Source organism: Ornithodoros turicata, chromosome 6, assembly GCF_037126465.1.
Source record: "Ornithodoros turicata isolate Travis chromosome 6, ASM3712646v1, whole genome shotgun sequence".
NCBI lineage: Eukaryota > Metazoa > Arthropoda > Arachnida > Ixodida > Argasidae > Ornithodoros > Ornithodoros turicata.
In genome coordinates, this window is record NC_088206.1 from 57,298,471 (window position 1) to 57,320,638 (window position 22,168).

Sequence of the window (22,168 nt, forward strand, 5' to 3'; positions counted from 1 at the left end):
CCCACGTTATGATGATATCGCGTATGTGCGAGGGAGCGAGCGTAAGCAGAGTGGAGAGCAAGTTCTGGGAAGGAGTCGCCAAAGCGGAAACGACTGAGAGTGAATCTGAAAGCAAGAGCACCCTTTCCCAGGTGGGCGGGACCCTTTTAAGAGCTAGTATCATAGCGAGGAACTCGCTATGAAATGGAGGGGTGAAATCTGGGAGCCGCACCGGGAACTGGAAGTCGAGCTGAGGGAAGAAAAGGCCGACCCCAGAGCGCTCCTCTGAGACAGAGGCGTCAGTTGCGACCACAAGATGTAGTGGAAATCGATGAAGATGGTTCGTTAGCACTGTCTGCAGAGTACGCAAAGGAGCATGACGAACACTCGTGGGGAAGATGTCAATGACACTCACAGAAGGAGGGTCCAGCGGGGCCCCAAGTGGGAGGACATCCAAGAGCGAAACCTTTAATGGCAGAAGAAGTTGCTGGGCGAAAACTAATTGCGGAGTATTTCTGCGGTGCCACTGCCGAGTTAGCCACAGCCGAGCATCCTTGAGAGCCGCATTATTTGACAGCGCAATGGGGTTCTGGCGCTGAGACAGGAAGACGCTCACAGTAAGTAGCCGGAACCGAGCCTTGAGAGAAGGCAACCGGGCCTCAAGGAGGAGGAGGACTTCTTCTTCATGACGCTTCTTCTTCTTCTTCGTCTACCAATGAGATGATGACCGTGAGCCACTGAGGGAGATTGGCCAGGACAAAAGGGGCGAAAGGGGCTTTCAATATTTTTTTAAAACTCGGTGGCCCCGCTACGGGGCCACACCCCAGAACGTTCACTGAGATGTACATGCTTTTCAGGAGCTTCCACTTTGAATTACTTGTCTGAAAGCTACGACTATTTGTTGGAATGTATTACGAAAACCACTGCCATCGGCATTTGAACGTTGCTGCACCGTACCCGAAAGACGAAGCAGGCATTGGTGTGGCGCGTGTGGTGCACGTTCAGAACGTATCAGCCAGCCAGCCCGTCCGAACTGGTCTTCGGTGGGTGTCGGACCCTTTTATAATCTTGCTTTACTTGCTCCTCCTTGAGCTTGGCTGCTTTTCAGCTACAGACGTAAGTTTCACGGTTTCGTCGGTTCGTGGCAGTGTCCGCAATTAGGAGGCATCTCGAGCCTCTCTGTTTCTTAGGTAGACCTATTGCAAATGGGATTGAAGACGAGTCAGACACAGCGTCCTCGGCAGCAGACGTATAGAGAACTCGAGTCGCGGTATTTTTTGTTTGTATGATGTGAAAACGATGCGGTGTATAGCGGTATATAATGTATGCGCGTGGCGCTAAGATGTGAAGCTGTCCGCTGCGGTGTTGTCATCGTACTCATCGTGTCAGTTTTCATGCTGTTACCTGCTGAAGCAGTTTGCCTCTTTCAGTTACACAGCGAGACTACGCTGACTTGCCATGGCTGAGGAAGCTCCACACCCACCACCCACGACCGAAGCAGCACCACCTCCCGCATCAGACGGTAAGAGCACGTAATTTCCTGATCTGTCTGCGTATTGCATATACAGGGTGTTCCAACCAGAGCTGTTATTAAGTTAGCTACAGTTACTCCCAGTCTTGGGTAAGTTACTTCTAAAAGGTAACTGAGTTAGTTACAGTTGATCTGCCAAAAATAGTAACTAAGTTAGTTATAGTTACTTACTTGGTCGATTAACTAGTTAGTTACAGTTACTGAGAGAAAGTAACTTAGTTACACTACAGTTACTTTTTATAAAATTGACCATGAGAGGGTGATACAATTATTAAAAACATACATTTATTTACATTTACTGGAGTGCAATAAAAGTTGTCTTGCACTTAACCAGAAGCAGTATAAGTTAATACGCGGTTATCCCGCACGGAAAAATACGACATGTGCATGAGACCTGGCGCATAGCGGTGAAAAAGAAGAGCATGGTGACAGTGACACGCACGCGTTTCGTAGCGTGTAGAGAGACATACACAAGAACAAGGAACTCGCCTTAGGTGCTTTTTCAGGTTTCAAGTTTGCCGAGTACGTCTTATCCCATAGCTTGCACTTTACAGTTAAATTATTATCGTCCTTCCATGATAAAAACTCAAAGGTTGCTTCATAGAGCGGCTACGGAAGCTGGTAGCAGCAACCGGAGAAGGATTAGGCATTGCACATGTCGTAGCGCACCGGGACGGGAGCACTGGTGAGCTGACCGGGAAGTTTCTCTTTGTGCATAATCATTTCCTTGTCCATATCCACAGGAGGCAGGATCCCGTGCTAGGGCAGTGACACTATTACTCACATATGACTCACTCCGACCGTTGAGGGTCACTAACTTAAACAATTTTCTGTTCGCAAAGCTGGAATTCCCCGCTTGGTCAAGAGCCTAAGGCACGGGGCACATACCGATTACGGATAAAAGGAACGCTTCGGATAAAAGGAAGGCAGACACTGTTAGGGGGAAGTAGGGGAAGGTAGAGCAAAGAAAAAAAAAGGAACGACATTTATTCGAGTAACTAGTTACATTTTGCAGTTACTTTGACAGAAATAGTAACTAGTTACAGTTAAAAGCTACTTCTCTGGAAATGTAACTAGTTACTCCCAAAAGTAACTAGTTACAGTTACAAGTTCAAAGTAACTTAGTTACTACCCAAGATTGGTTACTCCTCAAATGCAATTGTATTTAAAGCCACACCTTACAAACCCCCCCCCCCCCCACACACAAAGTAATTAAAAGCAAACATTTGTCATATGTTGGCTGTTGTGTCGACTATCAACTTCTGCTATGAGTCATAGCAGAAGCTGACAGTCGACACAACAGGCAACATACGACAAAGGTTTATGTGAACAACGCAGCTTATATGCCGAAAACTGAATATCTGAACGGAACGCAGAACAGAAACCACATCTAACAGTGGTGTCAAATTAATATGGCACTTGACACGTTACTTAACGTTAAGGTGTTACACACAGACCATAAAAAATATATTTATAAAAACAGGAGTTGTGTTTACATCGTTCGCTTGGTGAAACGAGTGTCACGTGCACAATTCACTCCTTGTTGACATTTTAAATAAATATTGCAACTTCTGATTAAACCGACAGAGAAAGTAAAATCAAAACATACGCAGCAGGGGCAAAGTGTCAGCCTTTGTAAAGCGAAAGGACTACAGAAAGATACAGCTAAATCTTCGTATCTCTTAACGTCTCAAGGCATCTGTCTCAAGTTATTCCGGACAAGCGTAAAATGAAAATATTTGCACCGATGTGAACCTGCATTTCAAGTTTTATAGCAAATGGGTAATAGACGCGTAGCAAACTGGCACCACGAATATCGACATCACTATCCTGTTCTGACATCACAGCAGGCGTCCCCGCCAGTAAGGAAGCGCGAGAGAGGTCACGTGCTTACAACTACAAATGGGAATGGCCGGAGCTATGTTTGTCGAGTGCGTGTGTTCGAGGGCTTATATCTCGCCAAGTACGAAGAGTTCGAAAAATACTTTTTTTTTTTCTGAATACTCTAGTGCGCATTACAATGTGTGTATGATGTAATGAACCACATCTATCAAACTGTCGCAACCCCTGTAAAGGGACGATCGCATCTGTTTCAGTCGGTCCCGAAAGTAGTGTCATTTCGTCGCACCACTGACCACGATATCGAAAATCCCACGCGAAGGAGTGACTGCTATTCGACGGAATACATGACGGATGTTGAGAGCATCCCGGAATTCCCTCTCTCGAAAAACGAGAAAACGTCCCTCCCAAAGAACCAATGAGGGCGCGACCTTGAGAAGAGGAATACCGCGGCCGTGCGGTATTCCTTGGTGGGCGCGTCTCACAGTTAAGGCGCGTTCCCACTGCCGGGCGAGTGCCCGGTACGGCGCCCGCAACGGCTGGCCCGTTCTCCGGCACCGTCCAAGCAGTCTCACCTTGCGCGACAGACGCCGTCCGACGGGTGATGACCAACCAATCGTGGCGAAGGAGAGCAAGGCATCAGTTTCCGGTTCCGCGTGTGGCGGTTGTTTTGCCTGAAATGGAGAGCTGAGCAACTGACTGGACAGCGGAGACCGAAGTGGCGCATGTCTCGCTCTCGCCGAGATACCTCGAGGTTACGGCGGCCGTCGGGTGACCCTTGGGGATGAACACTCTTGCCGTTCTCCGGTCGCAGTTTCAAACAACGGGTTGCGGGCGCCCAGCAGTGGGGAACCCGGCTTTGCGGGACGTCTTGACGGGGCCTTTCCTCCCCTGGGCGCCGCACTCTCACTCTTCCGCTTAGGGAGTGACGTCACGTCACCGGAGCTTCTGGGGCTGCGAAAGCAGCGCTGGTACTTAAAATTTTTTTGATTAGTATCTATAAACACTTTTCGCAAAAAAAAAAAAAAAATCATAAAAACTAGCCAGGTTGATTTTCGGCCGATGCCGAACAGTGGTATCGGTTTCGTCGATGGATTTCCGGATGCGACTGTCCCTTTAACTCGAATGCATCTTAATATCTTTTGCAATTAGGTTTTGGCAGGAACGTGTAATACAGTGAAGCTCTGCAAATTTATCAGACCAAGTTCTGCACCATCGCATAGAGCTTCTCGGAAGTTCTCCGCTAACCACTGACTAATTGCTGTTTCCAGCGCCACCTGCAGCAGACGCTGCTGCTGCACATCCGCCCGATGCTGCAGCACATCCGCCCGATGCTGCCGCACATCCGCCCGATGCTGCCGCACATCCGCCCGATGCTGCCGCTGCAGCCGCTCCGGCGGCGGAGGCTGCTGCAGCCGCTCCAGCAGCGGAGGGTGCTGCAGCCGCTCCAGCAGCGGAGGGTGCTGCAGCCGCTCCAGCAGCGGAAGGCGCTGCAGCCGCCCCAGCGGCGGAGGGCGCTGCAGCCGCCCCAGCAGCGGAGGCTGCTCCAGCTGCTCCAGCCGCTCCGGCTGCTCCGGATGGCACCAAGAGTCCTGTGCAGGATGCGGCCGATATGCTGCGCAGAGTGCGCCAGGAAGATGGCATCCACTACCGCCTGCCGGTAAGAGACTATGCAGTGCAAAGTCATGTTCTACTAGCCGACATATCGATATATCTATGGGAGAAACTAATTAGGCGGGCTTAGGTGTACGTTCTAGCCATGGGTTGAGTACTCAGTTACAGCTAGCTTGCGAAAATACTGAGTTGCAATTAGTTGCAAAGGAAAGAGTGACTTAGGTGCCTTACAGTCTCTTTTTAAGAAACGAAAGCTGGGTAAATGCAACTCTCAAAAACGTTTACTTGTAGAGCTTGGGACAAAAGTTTACGGAACACGGCACCTGCGTATTTTTTCATCAGATCGGTCCCCTGCTGGATATCAGGATGAGACTGAATTAGAAACGGGTGATCACATATTCTATCCATCTCTCGGTATCTATGCCGCCTGCTGTTTGCTGTTAGGGTGTCGCCCCAATGGAGAAATGTGACACCCGGGTGTTCCGTAAACTTTTGTCTCAAGCTGTACATCAGTGTTGTTTGAACTATTGTTACATGTACACACTCTTTACTTACAATCAATGTACCGCTACTACCGCTTCCATCACTTCCATAACCCACACAGTTCATAACCCACCCAAAGACCTTTAACCGAGCGATCTTTTTCCTCGGCCAACAAACATCGGATTTGGGCAGAACTTAATACTGTAGTCACTTCTGCATCTTGCAAGGCAACAGTGAGCATTGGGCCGGCTGCTGAGTGTGCCGGACGCGCGCAACGCGCTCGGCCAGACTCTTAGCTGGAGCGCGATTGTTTTTCGATGGTGGATTTGGTCCCCTCATACCAGATTTACTTGCCTTGTGGCCGATCCGGGTTCTCCCTGCTGATCGACCAGTTATACCTTCGTAACACGTCGTGGTTTCGTCTCCTCTCCAGGACACCCCAGATGACTTCGTTATTCCTGGCGTTTTGACCCCCGAGACCGAAATCTACATCTTTGGCTTGTTCTCGCCACAGATGGCAACGTAAGACATCGGATCTTGTCTATTGAAAATCAGCCTGTCAAGGGTGAACAGGTTCATCTTTTTGAATAACACTATAGTGCACAACTGGTTTTTGCAGCACCGAGCTACAGTTCCGGGAGACCATGAAGCGGGACAACGTCTCTGTATCGGTATTGATGACACCGGGCAAAGTGTCGCTCCGAACCGTTGAACACAAGGAGGCAAAGGAAGAAACAAGTGGCGAGGCCCCTTTGACTCCGTCCGAATCCCTTGTCATTCGAGCCAAGACATACGCGAACAGCATGAAGGTACGAATTACGAATGAGATTCAACTGGCAAAAAGATGTTTGAGAGAATGAGTACTGCCGTATTAGCGTTAAGCTAAGCATCACACGTGTCAAAGGCACGGTTTCACCAATGCGAGTTAGCACTTGAACCGAGGTCAGACTCCCCTAAGCTTGGTGTTAATTACAGCCCTGTTTCGCCAAGGCAGGATAGCGAGGTTTCCCGCTAATCAGGGTTACATAGATCCCTTGGGCCTGCTCCGGGAACGAGAGTACACGAATAAAGCTTGACAGAGTTGACCTGTACGAGTCACGTGGAGAGAAGAGTGCTTGCATTTGCCTTTCGAATAATTGAAATTGAAGCTCTCTTTCGCTTCGCCATGTTTACAGAGTAGATGGAACAGCAGGAAGTTCAATTGGAGGCGCGCGGGAAAGCGTAGTTTCCGGACTACTTGTTTACTACTTGTTAAAACTACTTGTTAGGTAGACACACCAAGGGCAGATTCCTCAGGGTGCTCGGGAAAGCACACGCCGGAGCCTACTTAATGCGCCCATTGCCATTGGTAACGGATGGCTGAAGATTAAAACAAAGTTTAGGGAAGTCTAATCTCAAATGTTGAATTCCAATGGCAAACTTGAAGCCGCCTGCACAGGGAGCGCCTTGCTCCTGCAGAGAGCACACGATCTGTATCTGCGATTGGAACATTCACGGATGCAGCACCTGCAGCTGGAGCTACTGCCAACGAAAGCGAATGGAGGGAAGCGGTAGGAACCGGAAGCACAAACCACGTGATGCGGGAGTTCCGGCCAAATCTGCAGATTTTGGCGAAGCAGTCGGAGTTGCTCCGTGGAACGACCTTGGCTCCAAGGCCGCGCGAAAGCTTCCATTGGAAGACTTGCACTCTGCTCGCAATCCGCCAACAGAACAGAATTGCTCCAGACAGAGCAACCAAACTGGCTCCGGAAGTGCTCCCCTTCCGATGTGGGTGCCCGTGGTCTGGTGAACGATGTGCCCCAGCTGCCGCGCGCCACTGCGCCCAGCCAGCCAGTTCCACTGGCACCTCTTAGCGTGAGGCCACGATCATCTGCCCGCTGCGACCATCATCGCCGCTCGGGATGCGCGTAGAGGAACATCTCCTACATTTGGTTACCCGAACAACGAACATCATGTTCGGCGTAATAAGGCCTTCAACCATCCCAAATTTTGCGGCCTAATACGGCCTTCAACCAACCAAACAACAGCTTCGACGGCATGCTGCAAAGCATCGCAACCTGGAAGTCTCCCAACCCAACGACGCCCTACGCCAGCGCAACTACCCGAACCATACAACTGCGACTCGACTCCTTCGAACCAGCTCATTCACACGCCTCGACCTGGCCACATTTTCGACGGTTTCCCGAACTCTGCAAGACCACCGCTGTGCTATTGATGCCGTATTGCGAACCACATCGCTCCGGCACACAGGCGACTTCGCTTTTCTTTGTCACATTCCGCGTACCAGACCTGCCGGGTATGTTGCGGCAGCTGACGCCACGGCACGACTTCTTCAGTCGGCGTATTGGCACTCATTACGCACTCGTCACACCTGGGACTCTCCGAACTTTCGCTGCCGCGCCGGTCGCGGTACCCCAGACCGCCTCGACCGCGGCTCCTTACATTCGTTGCCCATTTCGTCGTCTTCAAGCGCAATCAAGTATATTGTGTGAAGTGTCGCCAATGACTGCCGTGCTGTCCGTTCTCGGTCGTCCTTTCTTCCTTCCTTCGGTTACGACCCGGCTGTCTTCAATATTATCACCGCTCCGCGTCTAAGGGGGGTGGGGTGCGGGGTGAAGGTATGCCTCAGCTCGCGCGCCACTGCGCCTGCCAGGCGATAAGGCGCAACTCTCCTTTCTGCCGGCACCGTCTTAGCGTGAGGCCACGATCATCTCGGCGTTTCGGGCCTTCGAAACTCACGAGCACAATTATCTGATAAGGCGTGAGTTCGGGCCCTGCTACGCACTCATGTGAAGGTCGACATGGCGCATCGGTGAGCTCGGATCATGCTGCGTACTAGCGCAATCACCAGATAACATCACATCTCTGTGAAGTGTGATATCATCCGGTGAGTGCACCAATATGCGGCATGATCGACCTCGTCGATACGCCATGTCGACCTTCACGTGAGTTCGTAGTAGGGCCCGAACTCACGCCTTATGAGATAATTGTGATCGTGAGTTTCGAAGGCCCGAAACGCAGAGGTATGTCTGTCCGTTGGGACAATCCATCATCGCCTGTCGGGACACCTCCCCCGTGTAGGAACATCTCCTCTACACTGCCATTGGAATTCAACAAAAAAAGAAAAGAAGGTTTTGGGGTAGTACTGTGTAAGACACGTGGGTTGCAATGGTAAGATTCTCAAGATTTCGTCCGTACCGTCCACACGCTTTGTCTTTCTTCAGATAACGGTCAACGACAAAGAGTTCACGTTCAACGAAAAACCAGAACTTCCCCTTGGCAAGTGCAAGTACTTCTCCGTGTTTGGAGACGCCTTTATCGCATCTGTCAGCATTTTCAAACCCATATGGGTAAGTGCAGTGAAAGGTTCTAATGAGTGGAGAGATTCATGCTCGGCATGTTAGTGACCCTGGACACTTGCTTCACGCAGCCGGATCACTTTTACGTGACCTTGGCCAGTCATATCGCTGCGGGCTACCACTTCACAGTCGTAGGAACAGTCGCTCCAGAAGCAGACAAGTGAGAACACTCATATCGTACACACTGACCACCGGCATTCGATGTCGTACATAATTTTTTTTACAGTGATAGTCGTAAGAGGGAACTTTGTCAAAGTAACGTCGTGGCCCGTAACATGTCATTCGGCGCGCCATTGGTTAGCGCAGCAGCAAATATGAGAGCGGACGTAAAGAAAAAAAGGAAAGCGGCAGCCTTGTGGTGCGAGCGCCGTCAGTGTATAATGGTGCGTCGTCACTATGCGCACGCGCAAGACAAACGCTACGCAAACGTGCTTTGCGCATTGCGCTGAACCACCACGCTATCAGCTTTGCGTACGCAATAATAGCATTGGCACGCGCAAGACGCGAGTGAACAAGCAGCCCAACGCGCATTGGATGCTTGAAAACATGCCCCAACAGTGAGGGAACGCAAAGCGGTTGCGATGAGACGAAACCGAGAAGATCCGAAAGTTGGGGAGCGCGAAGCCGAGGCCATTGCGACCTGCTGCCGATGCCAAGGCAGGAGAACGAACAAGAACGCGAGCACAAAGACACTGCGGACTGTTGGCCAGGGAGCTCATGGACGAACGTGGACGTCACTTACAGTAGTTCGTTGCAGCGCGATTGCTGTTCGCGTTGCTCGCGGGCTAACGGATACGTGTATTGAAGTATTCAGAAAACTTTGCCCAGTGGACGATATAGCTGTCGCTGTCACTTCTCCGCACATGGGTGCAAAAATGGGCCTGAATTTTTCTTGGACAGAGGAACAAGGGGGGGGGGGGGGTTCATCCTTTTGCTTGCGCTGTGTGATATCAAACGAAAAACACTCGCCACTTGAGAAACGCGCAATTTTCACGAAATGTAAACCAGATTCTCGCAGGCAGTACTAGACGCTGTTTCTATATTTAGACGACGTAACTGCAGGTACTAGCGATTTAGCGAGGATTTAGCGATCTGCGATAAGAGCTGTTGCCAGTAGTGACGCAAAAGTATCGATACATTGACCATCGATTTTTGTTTCTTGTGTACTATCGATAGCTAGATTTAGATTTATAGATAGATAGCAAAACAATCACGTGCCCTTCATACTTCATACTCCTTTCATACTTCCCTACCGGTTCGCTGGATTTCTAGCTGTCTACGTGCGACATAAGTTCCCAAGCAGCACAATGTACTAGGGGGGACGGTATGTATCTTATCAATGTTCTTTAGTGTCACGAGTCTGTTCAAGGCCTTGCACCTACCCGTCCACCCCTACCGCGCCCGACTTTCAGTACATTGTGCTGCTTGGATTATTTCCGTTTAGCCGTAATGTATGAATTCGAGCTCTCTATTAAACGTTTAAACGTCGAAACGTTTTCTTAAGAAGCGCATTTTGTAACACGTTTCAGGTTAAACGTTTTCTTAAAACACGTTTAAACGTTGATGAAGGAACGAACAACCGAGAGACACGGGACACGAAGACAAGCACAAGAGTTCTCAGATCTTCGTGTCCCGTGTCTCTCGGTTATTCGTTCCTTCATCATCATGCACCAGTTAGTCTGCGCCCTATCTCTATTAACGTTTAAACGTGTTCTGTTAGATGTACGTTCAACAGCACGTATACGTATTTAAACGTTTTCCCAGGATACGTTTAAACGTTTACGTTTGCATAAACGTACAGCGGGACGTATACGTATATAAACGTTTTGCTAGGAAACGTTTAATCGTTTTCTTTTACATAAAACGTCTCACGGTACGAATACGTACGTAACCGTTTTTTCAGGAAACGTTCCCTTTGTTTTCTTTTTGGGTTAGTATAAGCGATAGATCTCATGTGCATTACACACGGCCCGTTATTGTTCGTTATTTGTATACGTTACGATGACCACGGAAGGAAGAAGTGAACTGCAAATTTGCGTGTTTTTTTTCTTTCCTCCTCTAAATATTTCAGCTTGCTTTCCTTGAAAGACAGTGCAGGGTATCGTTAAAGTGGCCTGTTACTTTGTCCCGCTCATTTGTGATCGTCTTATGTTTAATAAAGAACAGTCACAGCGCAGGGCGCATTTTATTCCGTTTCTTGGTGGTTAATAGAGCGTTGCCACGACCCCGTTCGCAGCGTACACCGAACTCCGCTCCGCGTGCACTCGTGGCATTGGGATCGCTGACACACCAAAAGCGGAGCTTTATCTCATCGACATCGTCCGGCAGAATTACAATTCCGGGTGCTCTCCTTTTCTCCATCCGAATTTGTTCATAACGGGAGGTGTATGGCTCTTTGTAGGAATTCGCGTCAGTGCATGATGCCACAAAAGTTGTGCTCATCCCTTTTTTCTCACTCTGGCGCAAGAATGATATCATTCGGGACAGTGATTGGTTCTTAACGCGTAATTGGCAAATGTTCTGAACCAGAAGGAAAGAGCAGGTACATGCTTCAGGCTAAAGTAGTCGCTAAAGGTCAAAATCTTCCGCGTTGGTCTTCTCACCAAAATACTACTCGCGTAAAGAACATAAATACGGAATTTTTAGTATAAACTACCCAAAAGATTCAAACGTCATCACCGCCATTACGAGCTCGACATGTTTAAAACTGTAGTGAAACACGTCGGTTCATAATGAAATGTACGACGAAAATGAACACAGATAGGGTTGCTTAAAAGCCAAATATGAACTGAAGTTACTTATAAGACAGTGAGAAACTGGCGTAGTTGGTAATTACTGATGGGAAGCATGGACGCGCCAGGCCTAACGGGGACAACTCCTGTCTCTGTACCCGTAATGCCTGGCGCGTCCATGTTTCTCATTAATAAAGATAAGTTTCTTAAATAGCTATCCGTTTCGAAAGGCGTTGCATTTCGTATTAACAAGACGTTTAAACGCTTCACCTTGACATAACGTTCAACCGCTTCATTTTAACAAAACGCTTAAACGTTTCGCATCAAACAAACGTTTTCCAGACTATACGTTAATCTAAACGGCGTATAAAACGTTTAAACGGAAACGTTTTCAACGAAAATCGGAAAAACGTGTTAGACCCTGAGCCCTAGTATGAATGATGCACTGCAAGCAGCGAAAGGAGATGCTTATCATAAAATCGTACACACTCAGACGGCACTGCAGTGCAGAGAGCATGACGTGACCCTGCGGTTGGGATTGAGCATGATCAGAGGGAAAGCTGCTTGGTGTTGTATTGTAAAACTTGTAAGAGTAAGGCTTCTTCTTGTTCTATTCTCTTTTTCTGCGCCCTGATAGTTTTCTGATAGCCGATTGTCGCTATAGCCCGCTTTCTGTACACTGGCACGTGGAACCGGAGCCTTCAGACGTAGGTTTTCAGGCTATACTCTATGCTGCATGTCCCGTCCGTTTTCCTTCTCTGGAGAATAATTGGGAATCGAATTCTATTGCATTTTATGACGCAGGTGCTCTGTATGTGTGCTAGCTACACCAGAAAACCACGACCAGACGTTAATCCAGGTGTCTGCAATCTTCGAGCCAGAGAAAAAGCTTGTCCGTAACACGAAACAGGAAGGCGTGTGGCTAGAGGAACAAGTAGATCCTGAGTGCCCGCTCGACAAGGGTCAACCATTTACCCTTGATGTGTTCATTGGAGAAACAGACTTTTCAATGTCTATCAACGATAAACCTCTGCCAGACTACAAGCACAAGGTCTTCTATGGTCTCGCAAAGTGCATATGTATTGAACGCAACATTCAAGTGAAGTCCATTCGAATCTGCAGTATCAGTGTGAGTAGAACGCGTGTTCCAGTTCTGCCATAGAGCCGAATTAGAAACGACACTCCCAAACTGGTTTCGTTGGTTGATGGTGCTGCAGAGAATTTTTTAGGGTTACGCGTGTATCGCACGCCGTCAGCATGCATGGCGAAGCTATCCAATCAAGGAACAGTCATCTACTGCTATTTTGTAATGCCCATACAAGCTATTTATAATATACAAATGAACGTAGGGCAATTACGTAAAATGACCATGCATCATTTTGGCTTTCCTGCTTCGCAGCATCCCAAGCACTGGAACAATAAGCCGCCTAATGTAAAGCAAGCTCATCTACTCTTCTACAACCATGTATGTAGTCTGGATGTTAGTCGCCTACACAGCATGCTAATTGCGCCACCCGCTTGCAGGAAGTACCAGCGTGTGCCCCAGTTACCTTGCAGACGGGACACTGTGTCTATGTGCAGGCCACACCGCCGCCTCATGGCAAAACGTAAGCACGTTCCTGAGCACGTCAAACACTCTCAGCGTCTGCGTGTTGTATACCACTGGCTTATCTTGTGATTCACAAGTTGTGATCCAAGTTGTGAAGTTGTGATCCAAGTTCCACAAGTAGAAAGGTTTCAGAAGCACAGTCTCTGTTCGAAATATCGGCAACTCTGGAGGAGTTCAAGATGCATAGTATCGCTGGCAATTGTTCTACTGTCCTACCTTAAAACCTGCCGTCGAGGCTACGCACTCTGTTTGCCGAAGTGAAGTGAGTTTGGGGAACTCACTAAATCGTTAGTGCACTTTCTGCCGAGTGTCACTGATGACGAGTGTCAAAGATGCCGTGTGACAGCACACGAATGACACTAGTACAAGTGTCACCCCATGATAGTGAGACAGTCCGTGTGACAGGCAGTATTACTGGTAGGTGGGCCTACTTTGGTCCCTTCCGGTGCGTGACACTGGAGCAACATCTCAATGGCGTGTATTACCCGCAATCAGAAATAGTACTCTCGTATGGCGCTCGTAATGGAACAGCGTGCACGAGGTAAATAAGCTTCAAGAGGTCGTGGCAGTCCAGAGTGTCGTGAGTACAGCTAAAATATCAAGGCAATGCCGTGCATGATGCCTAAGAAAACGTCGTCGTCAACGGGGAAATAACAGTATAGAAGACGAGGCGGTAAACCATTCAGCAGTGTGATCGCTTGCCTTGTTTACGTTCGCAACTGCAGTTTTCCCACGAGCAGCTGTTGATGGCATACCGACATGTCCAATGTATTCATTGTACATTGGCAAATGTAGAGGAGACGAGAACAGTAATTTTGCAGTAATAAGGCTATAGGAACAGTAATAAGGCAAGCTTCTTTGACTGAAGCTTCTTTGGCAGCCAGTCTAAGAACCATATAGCACTACCTGCTGGGCCCTGCATCTTCAATTGCAACTCTTGTACCATGGATTTGCTACGCTTGGGAAGGTGTTTTCGCACGCATGGAGTACGCATGTAAAGTAGTAAAGTACGCATGGAATGAAACATATTACGATGCGAGAAGAGCAAGCTTGAAATACACCGCCACTAGTTCGTTCAGCACTCGAGCGAAAATGGTGGTTCGTATAAGCATGCAGTTACTCGGTAACATCCACAGTGCGAGGTGCGCCCCTACTGTGTTTCAACTGTACTCATTTGTACTGTATCCATTCGAATACAATCTACATTGCTGCTGCAACGCTGCAGCCTTATTCCGCGGCGTTAGCGTCATATAGTTGCAAGTATGTGTATTACGTGCCTAGGTTTAAAGTTGTGCTGTCGAAAGGTGAAGGTGAGGCCGCAGAGGCTGGTCTTGTCATGGAGGGCAATCCTGTCGAGAAGAAAGTGTACGTCTACGATGGGTCTGCAGAGGCAAAGGGCGCAGGATATCCAGCCGAAATTTCCGCGGGGCGGCTCTTCTCTTGCAGGATTGATGTGCTTGCAGAGGGATACAAGGCAAGCATTCATTTCTACCTACCTAGTACCAACGGCGCGCTGTACGAGGCGCTGTAGCACGAGTACGAGGTCGCCCAGAGGGATGAACTAGTCCCTGGGGCAGTTCGCTCTCCGTGCAACAATACGTAGAATTTAGTCTCCGCAGCTAGAGCATTCCGTAATTTACTAATATCGTGACTGACGACATTGTGACCACACGAGGGCGTTTCCATGGCGCCCTTTTCATCCGGCCACAGCTGTACGAGTGGTTAGTTTCGTTCGCTCCTGCAGCGGAATAAGTGAGGTGTGGGAGAGAACGCTCGGTTGTGACCATCCTGACGAGCGACCATCCTGACGCAAGCTGTAGAGCTTTGGGAGTTTTGAGCTGAAGACGCTTGCAGGAGTGTCTGGAGGCAAACGCTCCTTTCGGAATACCTATTTTAATTCCTGTATGGAGTGAACTTTATCTTTAATTATGACCTTAATACAATTAAGACTGTAAATGTTGTCCAGCCCTGTACAGGTGGTCCTGCATTGTAGCCGAAACTGTTGCTTTTAATTGGGATATGGCATGGTATAGTAGTTGCAAATTAACGCAGGTGTGGGTGAACACCCTGGCGACGAACGCCAACGTGGACCCGTACGACGTGAAGCACCGCGTGCCCATTGCAGAACTGACTCACCTTGGGGTGTACGGACAAGTGAAGAAAATCAACGCTCTGTCTGCAGTTGAAGAAATCTAAACAACACCAGGACTACAAAATTACCAAGAGTATAAATAAACTAAGATATGTAAAGCCACGAGTGTCATACTTTACTGAGTAATGGCAAAGGCTGGGTCCTGCAGGTAGATTGATAGCACAGTCACATTGCCTATTGCGTGTAGAAAGCTAAGTGAATTAGGAAATAAGGGATTCCCGTTTAACACTCGGTATTCCTGTTCATAATACACATACAATACATGGGGTTATATAGGACCCTTCTGCTGCTAATCATAATAAAGGTGTTTTTGTTTGTTCTGCTGATAAGGAGACCGGGAATCTGTTTAGGGTTAAAGTGGCCGTAAAGTGAGCTGCCGACAACAAGAGCTGTTCCGAAGGGGTGGCGATGAGGGCAGCAGACCCGGCACCAACGCCAGCGGGGGCGCCGGATGCAGGCCTCGGGATCTCTAGATTGCCCAAATAGAAACCCATGTTCTTTTGCGCTCTCTGAGGTTCTCCCGCCGGTCTTTCCAGACTAATGTCTGCACAGATCTCCGTGAAATCGTGCAGGGACGCATTCTAACCCCTGTCCACCACTGTTTCCTGCTGGCCCCTCTCTGTGCTCTCTCCATTCGTCCACGTCTGAATGCCGCTCATAGCCACAGTTACTTCGAGGCTCTAACACTGATCAGATCAGTTCTGGCCTACATGTAGAGGAGATGGTTATGAAGATGAAATATAAGATGGAAGATGTTCCTCTGGAGCCCGATCTTCGACTCGTCGCTATCCCATAACGCGCATTATATGCATCACTACCGCCCGCGATACGCCACGAGCTCTCGCGCGATGTTCTAGGCTTTGAAGCGCGCGAACAAATATAACGATAGTTCTGTCAAGATAATGGCGGTGATGGGATGTCCAAGCGAGCTCATGTTCGTGGCCTCATGCTAGGACGGTGCCGGTAGAACTGACGGGACAGCGCTGTAGCGCGTGGCAGCAAGGCTACATCGTCGTCGAATCGTGCCTACAACTGTCAAAAGATAGTGTCGGGCTCTCTATACGGCTTTTAGCCAAATTACCAGAAAGGGCTACTGCAGCAGCTGTATCAGCCTGTTCATTGCCAGGTATCCCGACATGGCTATAGGCACCCAGCAAATGATTAATTTATAGGATCTATTGGTCACCGTACTTGCTACGTACCACGCACGATGAACAAAGATTTTTTGTTGTACGAATGCCACATATAGCCTGCAAGGCATTAAGTGAATCTGTGTATATCACTGAAGATTTGATGCGATTTTGCAAGACGTAGTTGAGAGCTAAAATAACTGCATAAATTTCTGCTGTGAAGATGGACATGACATTTTTCAAGCGGTGAGATCTTGTACCTGTTGTAAGTGTCTCCTTAACACATCGAAATGCTGGATGATGCGGATAACCCTTTATTCTTAGTGCATATGAAGTGCTAAGATAAAACCGGCGCCTTTCTAAGGACAACTCATTGCATTCTACATAGAGATTTTCCACAGGTGATGTTGGGAAAGCTCCAAGGGTCAGACGCAGTCTCTGATGATGTAAGGGATCTAACATTTTCAAGGTAGATGGTCGCGCAGATCCGTATACTGCACATTCGTAGTCCAGCCTTGAAAGGACAGTGGAGGAATAGATCCGATGCAGCGTTTTCCGATCTGCACCCCAAGATCAGTGCCAGAGTACAGAGGTTTGATGACATTTTTTCTTCAAGTGCTTGGTATGTGCTGCAAACGTAAGCTTTTCGTCAAAGATAAGTCCAAGGAATTGATGTTCCGATTGAACAGTTATATCTTGAGTATCTATTTTCTATGTAGGTCCAATAAACAGTCCCCTAACTATTTAAAGAACGAACGCAAACAGTCTTTTCAGAGGAGAATTTAAGGTCATTCTCGTGGGACCATCTGACAAACCTGTTGATTGTTAACTGTAGTTGGAGCTCGCATATAACCAGGTCACATGAGGAATACGGTACCTGAATAACGCTTAAAACGGATCTCTGAGGAACACCGTTCTCCTGAATGAAAGGACGTGATAGGGTATTGCCCAATTGGACTCTGAAAGTTCTTCCCCGGAGGAAATCTGCAATGCGACGTAGAAGACGGCCACGTATTCCAAATGAATACAGGTCACGCAGGATTTCATATCGCCATGCGGTGTCGTAGACCTTTTCTAAATCGAAAAAGACAGACACACAATGCTGCTTCCTGATGAAGGCTTCCCTTACAGTTGTCTCTAACCGAACAAGATGATCAACGGTTGAGCACGCAGCTCGGAAGCCACACTGGTACTGGTTGAGGCACTGATTTTCCTCGAGGTAATATACAAGGCGGTTGTTTACCATCCTCTCAAAAGTTTTCCCTAGACAACTTGTGAAAGCGATTGGCCTGTAGCTAGTGGGACAGGAAGGACCCTTTCCCGGTTTCAAAAATGGGATTATTGTTGCTGCTTTCCAGTGTGAAGGAAGATGACCCTCCTTCCATACCAGGTTGAAGAAGTCAAGTAACCCTTCCTTTGACGTCTCAGATAAATGTTGTAACACGATCTGGACCTGGTGCTGCCTGTTTGGATGATAATAATGCTCTTGACAATTCTACCATGGTGAAAGGTTCAATATATGGATAATTGTCACCAGTATTATTAATTACAGTCGACCCCCGTTTATCCGGACTTCATTTATCCGGATCCCGCGGTATCCGGACAAAAGGCACGGGAACGGATTTTCCTCCATGTATTTTGTTCTCGTTTATCCGGACTTCAGCTTCCGGACTCGGACAAGAATTCCAGAGTACGAAAGTCGAAAATTCTTGTAATCCAGCTTCAGTTATCCGGACTACCGTGAGTAAGAGGAGACACTGACCCCGCTTCGTCACCCTTTTCGCTGTGTCGGGGTTATTCCCGTCACACGTTAGGGACCTACATTCCTCCGTAGGGGAGACAACCGTGCATGATGACCCCCTTTTTTATTTTTATGCGTTGGGTCACGTTGACCAGTCGAGTCATTTGGAAATATCTCGAGCAACTGTCCGGTTCTAGAGGGGAAAACTCCAACCTGAGGGCCTGCTGCTTACGGCCCGTTGGCCGATGAAAACAAGACATTCCCCTAGGTGAGCTGCGATCCCTGATGCGGAGGCTCACTGTGACTGCCGTAGGGGATGCTGCGGTTTCTGACTACGTTGACGTTGATAAGGATGTTGACGCGTGCGCAGCTATGACTGATGACGGTGTGATTGCTGCTGTTGCCTCCGATGATGTGCAGCAAGACGGTGCCGATGACGCCAGTGAGAAACAAGGCTCCGACATTGACACTTTGCGTCCGCACCGACATGCTTCGAGCAGCGCAACGGCGTGGCTCAACTCTATGCAATTAGCAAAAGTTTGCAGGAATCGATTGCCGACACTACTATGTAACAGCTGTCATTGACAAGATTTCTGTGTTTTAATTAAACCTTGCTCTGTAGGACGTTTCTATTCGGTCGTTTCATTTATCCGGATGCCCCGGTATCCGGACGATTTTGTCGGGAACGGCACCGTCCGGATAAACGGGGGTCGACTGTATTATCTGTTTCTCAGTGGCTTTTGATTTCCAAAAACTCCTTACTATAATAGGAGGAGCTTGATACACTTTGGAAATGCTCGCCAAGTGCGTTGGCCTGTTCTTCGAGGCTCTCACAGATAGCACCGTTGACTTGTAAAAGAGGAGTGGAAAAGTTAGCATAATCACCCTTGATTTTCTTCAGTCTGTCCCACACAAATATGGGTGGTGTATTAGAATTTAGGGATGATATAAAGCTTTCCCAAGACTCGCACTTAGCTTTTCCACCTCGCTTTTGCTCTGCCTTTTTTAAATACAATCAGGTTTGCCGAAGTTGGGTATCTTCTGAAGATGCACCATGCTCGATTTTGTTCTTGTCTAGTAGTTTGGCATTCCTTTGTCCACCAGGGCTTTGGCCGCTTGGGAAGGCGACCAGAAGTTTGTGGGATAGACTCGGTGGCAGAGCTAATCATGGTGTTTGTGATAAGGGTATTTGCTTTGTCAACTCCCACTTCATAAAAGCTGGAAGTCAAGATACGTGCGTTTTTTTGAAAGAGGTTCCAGTTTGCCTCTGACGATATCCACCTGGCCGGACGTGTGCTTAAATTAGTGGATGGTTGGTTTAACGTTTAAAACTATTGGGAAATGGTCGCTGCTATGAGGGTTGCTCTCAAGTGCCCACCTGATGTTTTGGAACAAGGATGGGCAACAAAAGGACAGACCAATTTCTGAGAAGGACTGCGAGGTACTATTGACGCATGTCGCAGCTCCTGTATTGAGAAGGCACATTTGCCTTGAAAGTAGTGCTCTTTCTATCACTTTGCCAAGCCCGTCAGTTGTCCTGCTGCCCCACAGGGAGTTATGGGTGTTGGAATCTTCCAGTAAAAGGAAATGTGGTGGGAGTTCATCTATTAAATTTTCTAGGGTGTTTCGATCTACCACAGTCAATTGTGGTAGGTATAAGGAACAACACATACCTGTCCGCAGGATCACTGACATCGTCAAGATTAGTGAAAAGTCCTCGACGATTCCACTGCAGAATCGCCATATAGCAGAAGGTGAAAGAGATATATGCTACACATGTCTGCATTATATGGTGAGGAGTGTGCTGTTTAAATAAACTTGCATTATTTCTTCTTTGGGTCCATTATGGGCTGTCTTGGGCTGTTGCCGAGCAGCCGCCAGTTTCTTTGACGATATATCGGGGAGTTGCCACTCTCCGAGGGATTACCCGTCGCCTTTCTTTTAGACTGGGAGCTGCGTGGTGCTCGCGAACGAGCCTTGAGAGCTCGTATCGTCATTGCACACCATAGAACTCATTTCCATGGGTGGCGATGACAGGAGTGGCGTCGATGACGGTGACGCCAGAGAAGTAAGTGGAGTTGGGGTGGATTCTCCACTCCTTTGTGTTCCTCTGTGTTCAGTAATGTGCCTGTGTGTGCTTCAGTCTGTGGGTGTTTGGTGACCATTTGTGGCTTTCCTTTGACTGTTGCTGCGAAAGATTTCTCAAAGAAATATGGTGATACCTTTTTCCTTTCCATTTGGACAGGATCTTGAATATGAGGAGTGCTCACCGGAGCAATTGACGCAGCAGTCGGCCCCCTTGCACTCCTTTGTGTCGTGGCCTGCCTGACGACATCTTGCACAACATGGAGAACTCGGCATGCGTCAGCAGCGTGCCCGTATCGATTGCAACGAAAACAGCACAAGGGATCCGGAATGTATGGCCGCACATGCGCCCAAGGATATCCTACTTTTAACTTGTCAGGTAACGTGGGTTTATCAAAAGTCAGAACGATGTTCCTTGTGGTAGTATATTCACCATTCTTACGAATCTTAATTTTGCGCACACCTACGACGTCCTGGTCTTTCAAGTTTCAAGGATTTCTTCCACAGGTACGTCAGTCAGCTCTAAAACTGAGGTGACGCACCTGCACGTGTTCAGTGTTTTGTGCAAGGAAGCTGAAATATTTTTTTTTTTTTTCATCATCTCACGTGTGTTTAGAACGCGTTCGCAGTCTTTTTCGTTGGTGCATTTTATGAGAAGGTCGCCAGATCATATGCGTTTGATGTCTGTTATGTTTTTAGACAGTGATGCCACTGCTTTCTCAATGACATTTTTTCTAGTGGTACACTTTTATCTTTGTCTGTGTCTGAAGACGTCAGCACAATGTACTTCGAGGTGAACTGTCTTGATACAGTCCGTAACACTTCCGTCTGTGGCAGTGATTTCCCCAGAAATTCACTGCTGGGGGGGGGGGGGGGGGAGTGCCGAGCTTTCAAGGGGGGGCGTATGCTTGGTGAAGGTTTCACTTGCGGAATTTTTCTTAGACACGGAAATAATCGCGGCACAATGCTGACATATCTGGACAGCTTTCCCGTTTTATTTGTACATGTTATTGCGTTAGAACACAGTACATTAGAATACAGATTCATTATGAATGGCATATGAACATTAAGATGCCATGCGACCGACAAAGAAAAAAGACGCCTTGTCTCAGCCTTGTCTAGCGACTTGTCTCACGAAGTTCAATGAATACCTAGCAACCAATGGTGAAAGCCTTAGACGAAAAAAGCAGAATACCTCGCTTGATTGAGTTGGGCGTAAATGGTTCTTGATGATCCACATTGAGTTTGCGTGCCCGCACGCATTTTTGCTCGTATATGCGCGCAACATATGCATTGAACAGTCACTTTCAAATGATTTTGGACAAATGCATGGTACGATCATCTACATGTCTGTGGTCCTACATCCCAAGTTTGACAGTACAGGATGTAATTCGCTACGCCGGACTCACTACCAGAGGGGGGTGTAGGGAAATCCCTGGTCTGTGGTCGCTTCGCGGCGACGATCTTAGATGAAGAATATTTACCCGTGCAGGTTTGATCAACGAGTATTCCTAAAAGTCACCCGTAGTTTTGATTCAGCCGGAGCAGCCCGCCACCGTTCAAGGCTTCTACCCTTCACCTTGCATCCCCTCGACACAGATGGTTACACCTTAGGACTGGGGACTGGGGTCCGCACTGTGGCGCCGCTCCCCAAACATCAGCGTGCACTGATGCCCCCTGCGGGGGGCTACAAGTAAATGAGTTCGGGGCACTCATTCGCTTTTCTCTCTCGCACCGACCGTGTACCCTTGCAGTAGAGGGGTAGCAACAACTACAACGATAAACCGTTTGAAGAAATCCAACAAGAATGAAAAGTTGTAATCCAATATCTAATCACGTCTTTAATAACTTTCGATACGAAGGAAGGAAGGCTCAACACTATTTTTTGGAGAGCTACCCTGGTCCCCAGTCGCC

At 48.2% G+C, this 22,168-nt stretch overlaps 1 protein-coding gene across 2 annotated transcripts; it reads left to right on the forward strand.

Annotated features, from left to right (window-relative positions):
- The first annotated feature begins 930 nt into the window (after window positions 1–930).
- LOC135396792 (uncharacterized) lies at window positions 931–15,400 on the forward strand. Of its 2 annotated transcripts, none has more exons than XM_064627964.1 (12): window positions 931–1,022; window positions 1,410–1,501; window positions 4,621–5,009; window positions 5,880–5,968; window positions 6,066–6,255; window positions 8,671–8,796; window positions 8,877–8,965; window positions 12,342–12,666; window positions 12,937–13,002; window positions 13,062–13,144; window positions 14,428–14,620; window positions 15,199–15,400. In XM_064627964.1, the coding sequence occupies exons 2-12, from the start codon at window positions 1,438–1,440 to the stop codon at window positions 15,340–15,342; spliced, it is 1,758 nt and encodes a 585-aa protein (XP_064484034.1). In that variant the 5' UTR covers window positions 931–1,022; window positions 1,410–1,437; the 3' UTR covers window positions 15,343–15,400. The 2 variants fall into 2 exon arrangements, with proteins under 2 accessions (XP_064484034.1, XP_064484032.1); XM_064627962.1 differs by having other exon boundaries at window positions 932–1,095.
- Window positions 15,401–22,168: the final 6,768 nt, after the last annotated feature.

Bases quoted from the DNA above. Each gene is read 5' to 3' on its own strand.
- LOC135396792 (XM_064627964.1), top strand. From the start codon at position 1,438: ATGGCTGAGGAAGCTCCACACCCACCACCCACGACCGAAGCAGCACCA. The intron at 5,969-6,065 runs GTAAGACATCGG...TGGTTTTTGCAG, and splicing joins TTCTCGCCACAGATGGCAAC to CACCGAGCTACAGTTCCGGG. The intron at 13,003-13,061 runs GTATGTAGTCTG...ACCCGCTTGCAG, and splicing joins ATCTACTCTTCTACAACCAT to GAAGTACCAGCGTGTGCCCC.